We start from the raw sequence: 13,230 nt of genomic DNA on the forward strand, positions 1-13,230 counted from the left end.
ACCCATGCATATGTGGAAGGCCGTGTTATTAATATTATTCGTAATTGTTTTACCAAGTCCTAAATCTCCCTCACTTTGACAGTAAGAAAACAAGCAGTTAAATAATAAAGCTAAGCTTTGTCAGACAGAGAAGCAAATACTGTTAGATAATACATTTATATTATCTAAAAAGAAAAGAGAAAGAAAATGAGACTCAAATGCTTCAGTACTGGTTTTCTTTCTCTTTCTTTCTTCTGTTCTTTCTTCATTTTTTTTCCCTGCTGAACTCTAGCACTGGTGTGAAAAAACTGTCATTTGCGGTGTGAGGTGACTCACATTGGGATGAGTGACAAGTGTACACCATAACTCGGGCTGGAACATTAGAGGTCAGAACAGACATGCTTTTCTAGCTTATCTCTTAAGGTCAAGTAGAGTTTAAAAATATATCCTACATATAAGAACTAAATGAACTGCCAACAGAGTGTGATGCACTGGTGTGCCACTTAATATCCTTTTTCTCTATCATGTTATGCCACAGAGCAAAGACAGGGTCATTTGGTAAAACCTAGACTTTATGAAGCCTATGAGAATAGTTGTTTCTGTGTATACATGTGGTGTCTGTGGGCAAGCATTCTAATAGGACTTAAATCATCTGGGCATAGATTTCCTTAACCTGTATTGCATGGAGGCTATGGATTTGACTTAAGGAGATGATAGGAATTGTATTGAAGGTAACAGTATCTAAGGAAGAGAGGAGTAACAGTAGAATAATATGTCTCTCTCTTCCCAGCCAGACCTCATAGACTATGCAGAGACCAGCAGGTAGAGGCTGATGTCTTTGTTACAAGAAGGCATTTGAGATTTCTAGAGCAAACAATCCTTACTGCTTTAGGACATGCGTAATCCTGGTTACGTGGCATTTGGTAGGAGGCATCTCTTCATTTTCTTGTGTAGAATAAAATATTTTATTGTAGACCTGGCACAATCAGGACTCAAGGGAATACAGCCAAGTTTTAGATCAAGATATTTTTTTTCATTTTTTTAGATCGTATATATGTTTTTAGATCGTGATTTTTGCAGAGGGCAGGAGTGGGGTCAGGCATTGCATGATCTACCAGTGTGCTGGCTGTCAGGCTTGGAATAAAAGAAAAAGAGAGGAATCTTTCCAGTGTTCTGGGTTTTTTTTTTTTTTTTGAGATTAATAGTACTTTGGGGAAATTTTAATAAGTAATTCGGAGGAATTTTCTGTTTCTGCTATAGTCCCCAAAGATGTGGGTAGGGGGCAGTACATGAAGTATTACTTCTGATGATACTTCATTTGTATTCATAGGTTAATAAGACTGAGGAATATTCCTGAAGTTTATAGGATTTTATAAAGGAGGTTTTCCTCTTGCAGATTCCTCTTGATAACTGGGAACCAAACTTTTTTTTAAATGACAAATTGTCTCACTTTTAACATGCCATTATTCTTTATTAATAATGAAATAACTTTTAAATATAAAACTATTTTCCATCATGACAGCAACAGCATGAGCATCTGTATTCTGAGACACTCTTAAATTTTTCGCACAGAGTATAAAGGTCTCTTCTGAGACCTCCCATGAAAATATTAAGAAAGGCTAATAAGACTTTACAGGGGACTAATGAATATCCTTTCTTGTTTTTTGTTTCTCTCTTCCTATGCTTTAAGTATTGAGAAAAGATGTTTTAAAATTAGAAAAAAATGAAAAATGTAGTTTGAAAATATTCAGTTTATAACAATTCTTGGCAGAGTTTCAATTACTTGGTTATTTTTCTTGCTGAATAAAATGAATGCAAAGCTAGAAAAGTTAGATAAGTTTAAATAGGAAAAATAAGTATTTCCATTGTCATATTCTTCTTTAATTCTTAAAATCCCTAATAACATTTTGAAGAAGCATGTAGTACATTTCTCCTGACTTGCCAGGTATTTTAATTAAACACTCTACTTTGCATTTTGGAGCTGTTTATTTTATTATAAATTTATAGACTAAAAGGGTCTAAAAAACTGCCTATTCCTTCATAAAAGTATGACCCTTCAAAATACAAATTTATTGCTGAATTTCAAGTTAGCAATTGGAAGATTGAAGAAACTTCTTAAGTAATCTAGTTCAAATATCTTCATTTTTAAAACGAGGCAGATGAATTCACAAATAGTTGTTACCTGTGTAAGGTCACACTTAGTGTCCCAGTGAGGGTTAGTTAGCATATTTGCTTCCTTGTTCTGACCCTAGTGATCTTTCAGTATTAAAAATACTATCGTGTCAAAGACTAAGAGCCAATAATATTAAAGAAAAGAAGAGTTTGAAACTGATTATAAGTTGTTATTTTTCACGGTACCCATCAATTAATTGAATGCACATGTAATTTATAGACAAAGCCTATGGTTATAGGCTATATTAATTTAACTACTAAGATTTCAAAAAATCATCATACTACAAATTTGAGATCATATCTATGTTCATTGATTTTTAAGTATAGAATCTCTCCTCCAGTTGGTATTTGATTAGAATATTTTTTTAAAAGAATGTAGAGAAAAAGAAAGTTAGTTTGATTCATGCATTATTTCTTGCAGTCACTCAAACTTCAACCACTTATCTCCTATAATAATATAAGTCTTTAAACAAATGCTTTTAGCAACAACATGATCAGTGCACTGGTGCTCACTCACATGAGAAACTGAGAAACATCCGAAAAGTAGAATAGTTTAACAGGTAGAGTGGGAAGCACTGAAATGTATTGTTTTATAATTTCAGAATTTTGTAATTTCTAACAGGAAGGAAGAATTTCAAAAACTTTCTTCAAACACAAGGTTTGATTACATAACAATAATTTGGTTAGCACATAGGCTTAGTAGTGTATGTCTTAAGTAAGGTATTTACAAGAGGCTCCAAAGAAATAGAGTGTTAAGTGATAAGAAGCTTCAGAAAAGTGTATATTGCACTTCTTACGGCTTTTAGGGACCTTTTGCTAGGCTTGTCTAGATATTAAAGGAGAAAAATATATACATATATAAAGTATATTTAGATATTAATCAATCTTCAGATTCCAGCTGATGATAAAAACCGTGTGTAGGTGACTATAATGCAGTGTGATACAGTGATGAAAGCTTCTGAGATTTTTATCATTCAGCCTCACCTAGGAAACTAATGGTAGGAAAAATGAGAATTTGATTTCCTTCCCATGGTAGAGGGGTGAATACTAGAACAACCAGCCCACCGCAAAGAACATACTAAAGAGAGAATGTCTAAAAGAAAATTTCCATATCTAGCTTGAGAAGTCATTTTCAAAGGTAAGGGAAATCAGAAGCAACAACTTAAGTATTAGTTCTTCCTAAGGTATACCTTAGTTTCTCTCATATTATAACTCATTTTCTCCCTGATAGAAATTTGCAAAGTAAGCAAAATTTTATTTTCTTTTAAATGTTTAATAGAAGTGTTTCTCTGAATGGGTAGTAAAAAAACAGTTTAAATATTATCTGAGTTGCTAAACAGATAACCCTCCCACCCACCAAAAAAGATAAAGATATGTATCACCAGCTAAAAAATGTTGCTAGGTCTATTTTTCAATTAAAGAAAAATAAAATCTGCCAAAAGGTAAAAACAACACAAGCTCCATCTAGTGGTCAAACTGAATAGGCGCTCTTTAAATTGGGATGATGTGAAATGAGTTGATTACCACTATCTATAGGTGAAATTGAGTAAGAACAAAATTTGACACTGCCGTCCAGTGGTCAAATGAGAAACTGCTAGAATGTTCACAGAATCCTAGAATTCAGGTTTAAAATATATTTTGGAAGTCTTTATCCAGTCATTCATGCTGGAATGCTCCACAACAGGATTTCCTGAATTATCATAAACTAGATGATTTTAGGAGGCTATAAATATAAAAATAATAATTATTTTTTGAATAGCTGTATATTTAAAATCTCTATTAGAAAAATTAATATATTTACTTAAAATACTTTTTACTAAATGTACACATATAAAATATATACTTACTGTATGTACTAATATTATTAATTTAATAGCATGTATTAACAACATACATTTACTTAAATAAATTTAGTCTTACCCTGAAATTAATTAATGTCCAATAGTCAGGTTAGACAGATACAGATATAAAATAGAAGTAAATGGATAGCCAAAGTAGATAAGTATATATATCTGTATATATACATGTGTGTGTATGTATGTATATGTGTATATAAATATATATATGTTTGTGTGTTTGTGTATATGTCTGTGTGTATATATATATATATATATATATATATATATATATGCATATGTAGAACACCAAACTGAATCCTAGAATACATTATTTAGAATGAGATTAACTTTGTTTTAACAAAAAATATGAATGAACATAAAAGAAAACATTGAGCCAGTAATTATACCTGGATATAATAACATAGAAACCCTAGTAAAAAAAAGAAAAGACTACACCCTATCTCATGAGACAGCCTTACTAAATCTTTGGTTTACTCTGATTATTCATTGTTTGTTTGTCTTTTCCCCCTTAAAATATGTCTTCTTAGAGCTTTGTCACGTGACATTTCGTCAGTTCATTGACTCAGGGAACTGGAAGAAACAGTTCTCAGTAATCACAACAATGTCTGGCACACAATATTTTCTTAATAAATAAACACTGAATGAGTGAGTTAATCAAGAATTAAATATGGAATGCTTCTATTGTACATAGAGAGATCAAAAGAAGATTAAATGACTAACTCACGTTCACACAAATTCTAAGTGGAATGAAAAATATGGTACCCCAGGTCAGTTCCATTTAACTTAATTAAATGCTAACAACGAGCTAAGCATTATGCAAAGGGATGGAGATATAAAGAAAGGTGACAGTGCACAGTCACTATCCTAAAGAAGAACATTGCTTTTTGTTCATTGTTTGTGCACAGTGCACATTAATCTTGTTGATTTGCAGAGAAAGTACTACAACATGTCACAATCAGATAGAGAAAAAGGTAAAGATGTGGGAAGGGTAAAGCATAGATTGCTTACCTCTAAGCTAGCATGTAAGGAACAGACCAACAAAATGGGAGGATTCGAAATTCGGAATCCACTGGCCCCAGAGATTAGCTTCAGTTCTGGAAAATTAATATCATGTCTTTTTTTTTCAGGTATTCAGAGCTGTTTTATTTTTTATTTATTTTTTATTTAAGTGGTCACCACAATAAATCTAGCTCCCTCTGTCTCCCCTAACCTTACCTTCTTAGCAGCCTCCCAAACACGAGAGCCCTAGACAAAAGATAACAAATGACCTCTTCTAGAACCTTTTCTAGATCCCTTCCTTTGCCCTCATAGTCCCAAGTCAACATTCCTTGTTCTGTCCCATGATTATCTTTTCTTTTACGAAACTATGTCAGTGTGAAAAAACAGCAAACTTGAAAGGCTCGTACTTGTAACGTCATCCAAAGACCAACATTTGAATGAAATTACCTAGGAAGGTAACCTTTAGTACCAGGATTTTAGGTCAAGTGGCTTCTCCTACAGGAGAAGAAAGGCTTTGAAGCAAGTGTTTTGCCTAAGTATGATATATTAACAAGGTAAATTAATAGCAGATATCCTAATTAGAATTAATTAGATTGAATTGTAACAAGTCAAATCCAATAGGGTTAAGATTGCTATTTAGAGAACAAATTAAAACTAAGATGTCCTACAACAATGTTAGAATATTCTGAGTGTTTGCAGGTTCATCTAAACCAGGGCAAGGTAAATTATGTCCTGTGGACCAAAGCTGGCTCATAATTTGTTTTCATGAATAAAGTTTTATTGGAATATATCTACACTCATTAATTTATGTATGTCTATGACTGCTTTAGAACCTCAATTGTAAGTTGAGGATTTGCCACAGACAGTAAAACTTAAACTATCTTATGTCTGGCCCTTCACAGAAAAACTTTACTCCCCCTGATCTAACCCAGTTCCCTTATTTACAGATAAGAAAACTTAACTTATCACTAAAATTGGCATAAATAAGGAAGCTAATTCTTTCAGCAGGAAAGATAAGATACAGGTTTCCTGATTTGGCTAGACAAGCCCATCTTGATTGTTTCAAATGTGAATATATTTAAAATAATATCTCAGAGTTGGAACCAGTCTGAAAGATCAAGTTTAAGTTGACGTCTCAAACCACTTATGAAACTTTCTGTATCCCATGAGATTAAAGAAGAGAGTCAATCAGTGTGGGTAAAATTTTAACATTTCCAGAGTATTTCACCTGGCTTTAGTGATTTGCATATCCTCAGGGAAGGAGAGAAGTTTGTCTCCATGTCAATGGGTAATTACCTGGGCAACCGAGGACGTGTCTGAACCTGGGAATTTAAAGGGAGAGGCTTGCTTGCTTGTTTGCTTCTTCCGGAGCAGAGAAGATAGATGGCCCTGGACTGAAGTTTGTAAGCAATAAACAGGTTTTAAACTTTATTTCTCCCTTTGACTGATTTCAGTTTTTAGAGGTAGTTTGTCCCTGGATTTCCTCTCCCTAGACTTACATCTGGCGGCAGTCGGCAGGGTGCCTCTGAACCCGAAATCTGTCAAAATGGGTGCGACCTTTGGGAGGGCTGCTCCTGGGATGGTGGGGAGGCCCCAGCGGATGCAGCAGCAGAGGGTGCCGCTTCACCTGTTATTATCCCCCCAGCTCTGGGGCTTCCAAGCTGGGAATCCTAGTGGGGAAACGGTCTAGGGTAAAGTATCTCCTAGAGATGGTACTTCCCCAGAACTGGGGAAGGGTGGAAACATGAGAAGCTGCAGAGTTAGCCCTCTGTGAGTTGGAAGACTGCTTGGAGACCTTAGGGGGCCATGTAGTGACTGGCATTGTAGGGTCTCTTTTCATCCAGATAGTGGAAAATGTTATACAGGAGAAAGAGAGGATTATCAAGGGACTTAGGTGGGAGAGAAACACACTTCAGCATCTCTTGGAGGAGCTGGGAAATAACCTATGGGATGCTGTTAAAGAAGAGAGACAGTTACTGAAAAGGCAAGTCATACTCCTAGAGGATTCCTTAGCAGCGGCTAGCGGGGAGATGGCAGGAAAAGCCGCCTTGTAGGAGGCCTTGGGGGAGGGGGAGGAAAGAGCAGTGCCTTCAGCCCTGGAAATGGTGGAGGAGGAGCCATTGGTGGAGAAACCCGAGGGAGAAGAGGAGGAGGCCGGGCCCCCTGGCAGATCTGCTACCCAGGCCACTGCCAGAGGTACCATCCTATCCTGTTTTAAAGGCCCGCCTGGCTGTAATTAAGAAAATAAAAACAAAACAACTGTGGGCTCCTCAGGGGGAGGAGCAGCCCCCACCCCAGGCTGTGGAGCACACCATGCTCTGTCCCCATACCCAGGATGAACTGGTGGACATGAGCATCCGGTATGGGCAGAGGCCATCGGAATCTCTGCCTACATGTCTTTTATGTCTCTGGGATATGGAGGTGGAAAACATTGTTGTGTCAGGTACTGAGATGGGTAGAATGGCTTCCCTGATGACTCACCCTTCCCTCTGGCAGCGGTTGCAAAATGCCCGTCACACCTCAGGGAATCAGACACTCCTGGAATGGCTGACAGCTGCCATCAGGATGGTTTGGCCTAATTAGGGTGATTTACCATATTTTCCCAGTAGTTAAAAACATATGCAGAGCTCCAACAGGTACTGTGGGAATTGGATATGGAAAACATCATCTACAGTATGGACCCCCAGGGCCCTGATGAGGAGGTGTTCACTATAGGAATGAGAAACCTGGTGCTGCATGCAGCTCCCACATGTCTCTTTGGGTCCCAGTCAATACTCTTGCCTCTCCACCTAGGGCAACCCATAAGTGACACTACTTGTACTTTAGTAGATCTGGGGGAGGTTGAAACAATAAGCGCATGGAGGGAAGTACAGGCCATGACTGAAAGGAGAAGTGCAAAAGGCACCATGAAGGTCTTGAGGAACCAGATGTGGGTTGATCTGATAAAGGCTGGGGTAGTGAAAGAAGAACTTGATGGGCAGCCCAATAGAATATTGTCAGAACTGTGGCACCAATTAAAGCCAGAGCAGCAGTTCCACCCACTAAGGTCCAGGACACAGAAACCAGAGTCAAGGCCTCATGCCCTGCATGTGTCCTTGCAAAACTTCATGGGAGATGGTGCTCAGGATACACCTTGGCCCTCACCCCCACAGGGGGATGATTGGACTTCACGGTTTGACTGAGGAGGGGGTCAAAGTCTCCACTTTGGAAGACATGGTGGGGACCAGAGGCCACATGTAGAATTAGCAATTCATTGGTCCCTGTGAATGTTCAATGTGTCCTGGTGCTGGTGGACACAGGAGCTGAGTGTTCTTTGATTCGTGGCAACCCTGAGCATTTTCCCGGGACCTCTGCTGTGATGGATGGTTATGGGGGTAAGGCAGTTAGAGTGAAGAAAGCCCAAATCTCATTGGGAATAGGACATTTACCCCCAAAGGAGTATACCGTGTACATTTCTCCCATCCCTGAATATATTTTTGGGGGTAGATATCCTACAGAGCCTGTGGTTACAGACCACTGCAGGTGAGTTCAGACTGAGGGTACATGTGGTAAAGGCAGTTCTAAGGGGACATGCTAAGCACCCACCTGTAGCTCTGCCTATACATCAGCAGGTGACAAATATTAAGCAGTATAAATTGCCTGAGAGGCACAAGGAAATTGGAGAAACTCTACAGGAGTTGGAGAGGTTGGGCATCATAAAGCCCACTCATAGTCCTTTTAGTTCCCCAGTGTGGCCAGTGAGAAAGCCAGACGGCTCCTGGCGTATGACTGTACACTACAGGGAATTGAATAAAGTCACACCCCCTTTACATGCTGCTGTCCCCTGCATAGCAGACATTCTGGACACCCTCAGCCATGAGCTGGGAACGTATCATTATGTAGCAGACCTGGATAATGTTTTCTTCTCTATTGACATAGCACAGGAAAACAAGGAACAGTTTGCCTTCACGTGGAAAGGCCGGCAGTGGACATTCACTGTCCTTCCACAGGGATACCTCCACAGTCCCACCATCTGTCATGGACTTGTAGCCCAGGACTTGGCTACATGGAGGAAACTGCAAACAGTGCAGTTTTATCACTACATTGATTATATTATGCTCACATCTGACTCTCTTTCAGATTTAGAAGGGACAGTTCCTAGACCATTGCAACATCTACAGGAAAAAGGATGGGCTGTGAACACCACCAAGGTTCAGGGACCTGGTTTGTCTGTGAAATTCTTGGGGGATGTCTGGTTGGGTAAAACTAAAGTTGTTCCTGAAGCAGTTATAGACAAGGTCCAGGCTTTCCCCACCCCTTGCCACTGTGGCAGTATTGCAAGATATTTTGGGTCTCTTGGGCTACTGGAGAGTGTTTTTCCCATACTTGGCACAAATTCTGAGGCCCTTATACTGGTTGGTATGAAAGGGTGCCAGGTGGGGCTGGGACGAGACATGTGCAGCTGCTTTTACTGCTGCCAAGCGGGCAGTCAAGGCTGTACAAGCCTTGAATGTAATGGACTCCATCAAAGCCCTGTGAACTAGATGTTCATGTAACTGAAGATGGTTATGGATGGGGTCTTTGGTAACAGCTTGAACGGACATGCCAACCTATTGGATTCTAGTCACAACTATGGAAAGGAGCAGAGGTCAGGTACACCTTGATAGAGAAACAACTGGCTGCTGTGTACCACACCTTGCTGGCTATGGAGCCCATTACTGGAACAGCTTTGACCAAGGTAATAACCACCTATCCCATTGTGGGGTGGGTACAAGACTGTACCCAAAGGCTACAGAGTGAGATGGCACAGACATCTACACTGGCCAAATGGGGCATATATTTACAGCAGTGCAGTGCCCTCTCTACTAGCCCCTTAAGTGGAGAACTGCAACACTTATTGGGTCCAGTGACATATACCAGTGGAAAGCAGGAAGAACTTGCTTTTGAGCCATTGGTAGCTGACAGTCCTTATTAGGATGGAAAAGCCCCTATACCTGAAGATGCTTGGTATACAGATGGCTCCAGTAATGGGCAGCCCCTAAAGTGAGGGCTATGGCTTTCTATTCTAAGACTGAGACAATATGGATGGAGGATGGAGAGGGGAAGAGCAGTCAGTGGTCTGAGTTGTGGGCAGTATGGCTCATGATCACCCAGGAGGCTTCCCACAAAGTTGTCTGACAGCTGGGCCATCTATTGGGGCTTGACCCTGTGGCTATCAACATGTTACCATGCTAACTGGATAGTTGGTCACTGGACCCTTTGGGGGCAAGAGTTGTGGCAAGACCTGTGGGCCTCTGGTCAGACTAAGACTGTTACTGTATATCATGTGATTGGCCATTTGCCTTTGGCACCCCCAGGGAATGATGAAGCAGACACATTGGCCCAGGTGCACTGGCTAGAAGGAAAGCCTGCCTCTGATGTTGTCCAATGGCTGCACCAGCTTTTGTTGCACGCAGGGCAAAAGACAATGTGGGCTGTAGCCTGTTGGTGGGCTTGCCATTGACCTTCGAAGAAGTCAGCAAAGCCCGGAAAGAGTGCCTTGTGTGCTCTAAGAGGGACTTACACGGAGTCCCACAGCAACATGAGACAATAGGAAAGGGGCCAATACCCTTTGTTAGGTGGCAAATAGACTATATTGGGCTGCTGCCCATAACAGAAGGATACTGGTATTCCATGACTTGTGTGGTCATGGCTACTGGACTATTGGTTACTTTTCCTGCATGTCGTGCAGATCAGCAAACCAAGAGGGGTCTGGAGCATCTCTTTGCAGCCTATGGCTGGACGCAGGTGATTGAGAGCGGTCAAGGCACCCACTTTACTGGACATGCATTACAAGAATGGGTGCAGCAATTAGGAATAATGTGGAAATCTCATCTACCATATAATCCTACTGGGGCAGGCATGATAGAAGTATAACAGTTTGTTGAAATCTGGCCTGAAGTCAGACACCAATATTCTACGTGGTTGGTTGGTTCACCTATGGATGATGCTGTGGCATTTGAATGAGAAGCCATGTAAAGGAGCTTTGAGCCCTGAGGATATGCTCACACACCTTGCTGCCTCTCCTATACAATTGTACGTTGAAATTAAAGAAGAGCTTTTGAAGCCAGGATATGACCAGCAGGGCAACATCCTGCTGCAGCTCCCACTGCATTAAATCCTGGAGGCACTGTTGAGTGGACCTGACCCTGGACATTTTGACATATGGACCAGCGATGGCTGGCCCTTCTGGCACCTTGGGGGAAAAGGCCTGGAAGCTGGCCTCTTATGTATTCCTGGAGTAACAGCTGAATGGCCCCCAAAGGTCAAGTAGTGTACCCAAAACGTCCAGGAGGTCAGTTCATCTTGCGGGGAAGTTTTGTTTTATCTTTATGGCCAGTGCATGTACCTCCCATAGCCCTATGTATGAACCCATCTGTAACTCCCACAGGGAGGCGGGTAAAAGTCTGGTACTCTAGACCAGGACGAGATCCCATTCCTGTCACTGTTTTATCACAAGACCACTCTCTTGCATATGAGCTACCTGATGGACAAGATTTGCCTATGCTGGTGTCATTAAAACATGTGTCTTATCGCTCTTAAGGTTATTTTCTCCTACAGTCCTTGTGGCCTGAATGTGCCTCCTTGGCTGCAGCTGCCGCATGATGATTGCTCTGAACCCTCAGCTACTGCCTGCCTGTGGAATGGACCAGCTATGGACTTCATCTGCATGGAACTTTGAACTTAGCTGATTCCTCTGGCTTGAGGATTGTCATGATTTTATTGCTATTGCTATTGTTATGTCATTAGTCTGGTCACAGTGCTCCAGTTTTCTCACCCAGAGACCATTGCGGAAGAAGGGGAACGAGTAGATTGTAAGACGAAATTTCTGGAGGGGTGGCCTGTGGGTAAAATTGTAACATTTCCAGAGAATCTCGCCTGGCTTTAGTGCATTTGCATATCCTCAGAGATGGAGAGAAGTTCATCTGCATGTCAATGGGTAATTACCTGGGCGACCTACGGCATGTCTAAACCTGAGAGTTTAAAGGGAGGGGCTGGCTGGCTTGCTTGCTGGCTTCTTCAGGAGCAGAGGAGACAGATGGCCCCGGACTGCAGTTTGTAAGCAATAAACAGGTTTTGAACTTTATTCCTCCCTTTGACTGATTTTGGTTTTTAGAGGTATTTTGCCCCAGAATTTCCTCTCCCTGGACTTACACTCAGGAAAAGAAGTTGGGCAGTTTGGAAGCCCCCAGGGTGTGGTATACTTTCATTTCTACCCACTGGCGTTTAACCACTACTGTTTGAAATCTAGCAAAAGCCACAAAAGGAGGAAAATTTTATAAAAGAGAAAGATAAAAGTGAACATTATTAAATAGCACTGTTTTGATCTTGTCTTACCCTCACTCAAACCTTGAAATAGATACTACTTGCATTAAATATGTGAGAAGAAAAAGCAACAAACAAAACCCCAAACCTCAGATGCTATAACCCGGGCAGTGCCACAAGCCCCAGATTCCTCCCTGTCCTCAATGTTTGATGTTTTGGGTATTCGTGTTGATGAGATCTGAGTCTCGAATGTTAGATTTCACTGCCTCTTATCTCTCTACAAAGCTATAGATTCAAAATCATGCTAAACTCTACACTTAGTCTTACACTCTGGAAATGTCATTTCTTATTTTGAGAATTCTCAGTGGCATTTTCAAAATGCACTCTCCATGAGGCATATGTATTACATATCATACAAAGACAGATGAAAATTGAAATAAAATAAAATGACTTGTGAAGTAAAATTGAATGTACTTACTGTTATCCATCTTAAATCTGCTGCTGAGTTCATGGCCAAACCATCCCACTAACCTAAAATATAAATAATTCATTAGATATTTGGGTATACAAAAATAACCAAAATTAATATAGGATTCTGGTTCCTGTGTATTAAAACCACTTGGGTACAAGTCATCAACTACTGAAGCATATAAAAGCTGTATAATATCATAAGGCAAATAATATTTATATCTTTATCAAAAATGAGGATAAAATCAATTCATTCATACTACTAGTTGTATTATTTTTGTGAAGTTAAATCATCCAAAGAGCTACATTTAATGACTGTTTTCTTATATAAATAAAATAAAATAAACAGACAAGTTTTTTTTTAATATTTTTAAAACAATGGTAAAAGCTCATAAAGGAAAAGCAGTTAACATTAACGCCATGGTGTATTTTTCACAGGAGGCTCCTTAAAGAGAATTGGCATGAAAAT

General features: G+C 40.0%; 1 protein-coding gene across 2 annotated transcripts in view; it reads right to left on the reverse strand.

Annotated features, from left to right (window-relative positions):
- KYNU (kynureninase) overlaps positions 1-13,230 on the reverse strand; it is a 101,795-nt gene that overhangs the window by 3,908 nt on the left and 84,657 nt on the right. Inside the window, exons 11-12 of one of the 2 annotated variants that reach the window (XM_036912739.2) lie at positions 12,772-12,824; positions 5,019-5,104 (exon numbers count right to left, since the gene is read on the reverse strand). In XM_036912739.2, the coding sequence (XP_036768634.2) occupies positions 5,019-5,104; positions 12,772-12,824 (139 nt within the window). The remainder of the gene's footprint in view (positions 1-5,018; positions 5,105-12,771; positions 12,825-13,230) is intronic. The other variant, XM_057505631.1, reaches the window with a different exon arrangement.

Source organism: Manis pentadactyla, chromosome 8 (assembly GCF_030020395.1).
Source record: "Manis pentadactyla isolate mManPen7 chromosome 8, mManPen7.hap1, whole genome shotgun sequence".
NCBI lineage: Eukaryota > Metazoa > Chordata > Mammalia > Pholidota > Manidae > Manis > Manis pentadactyla.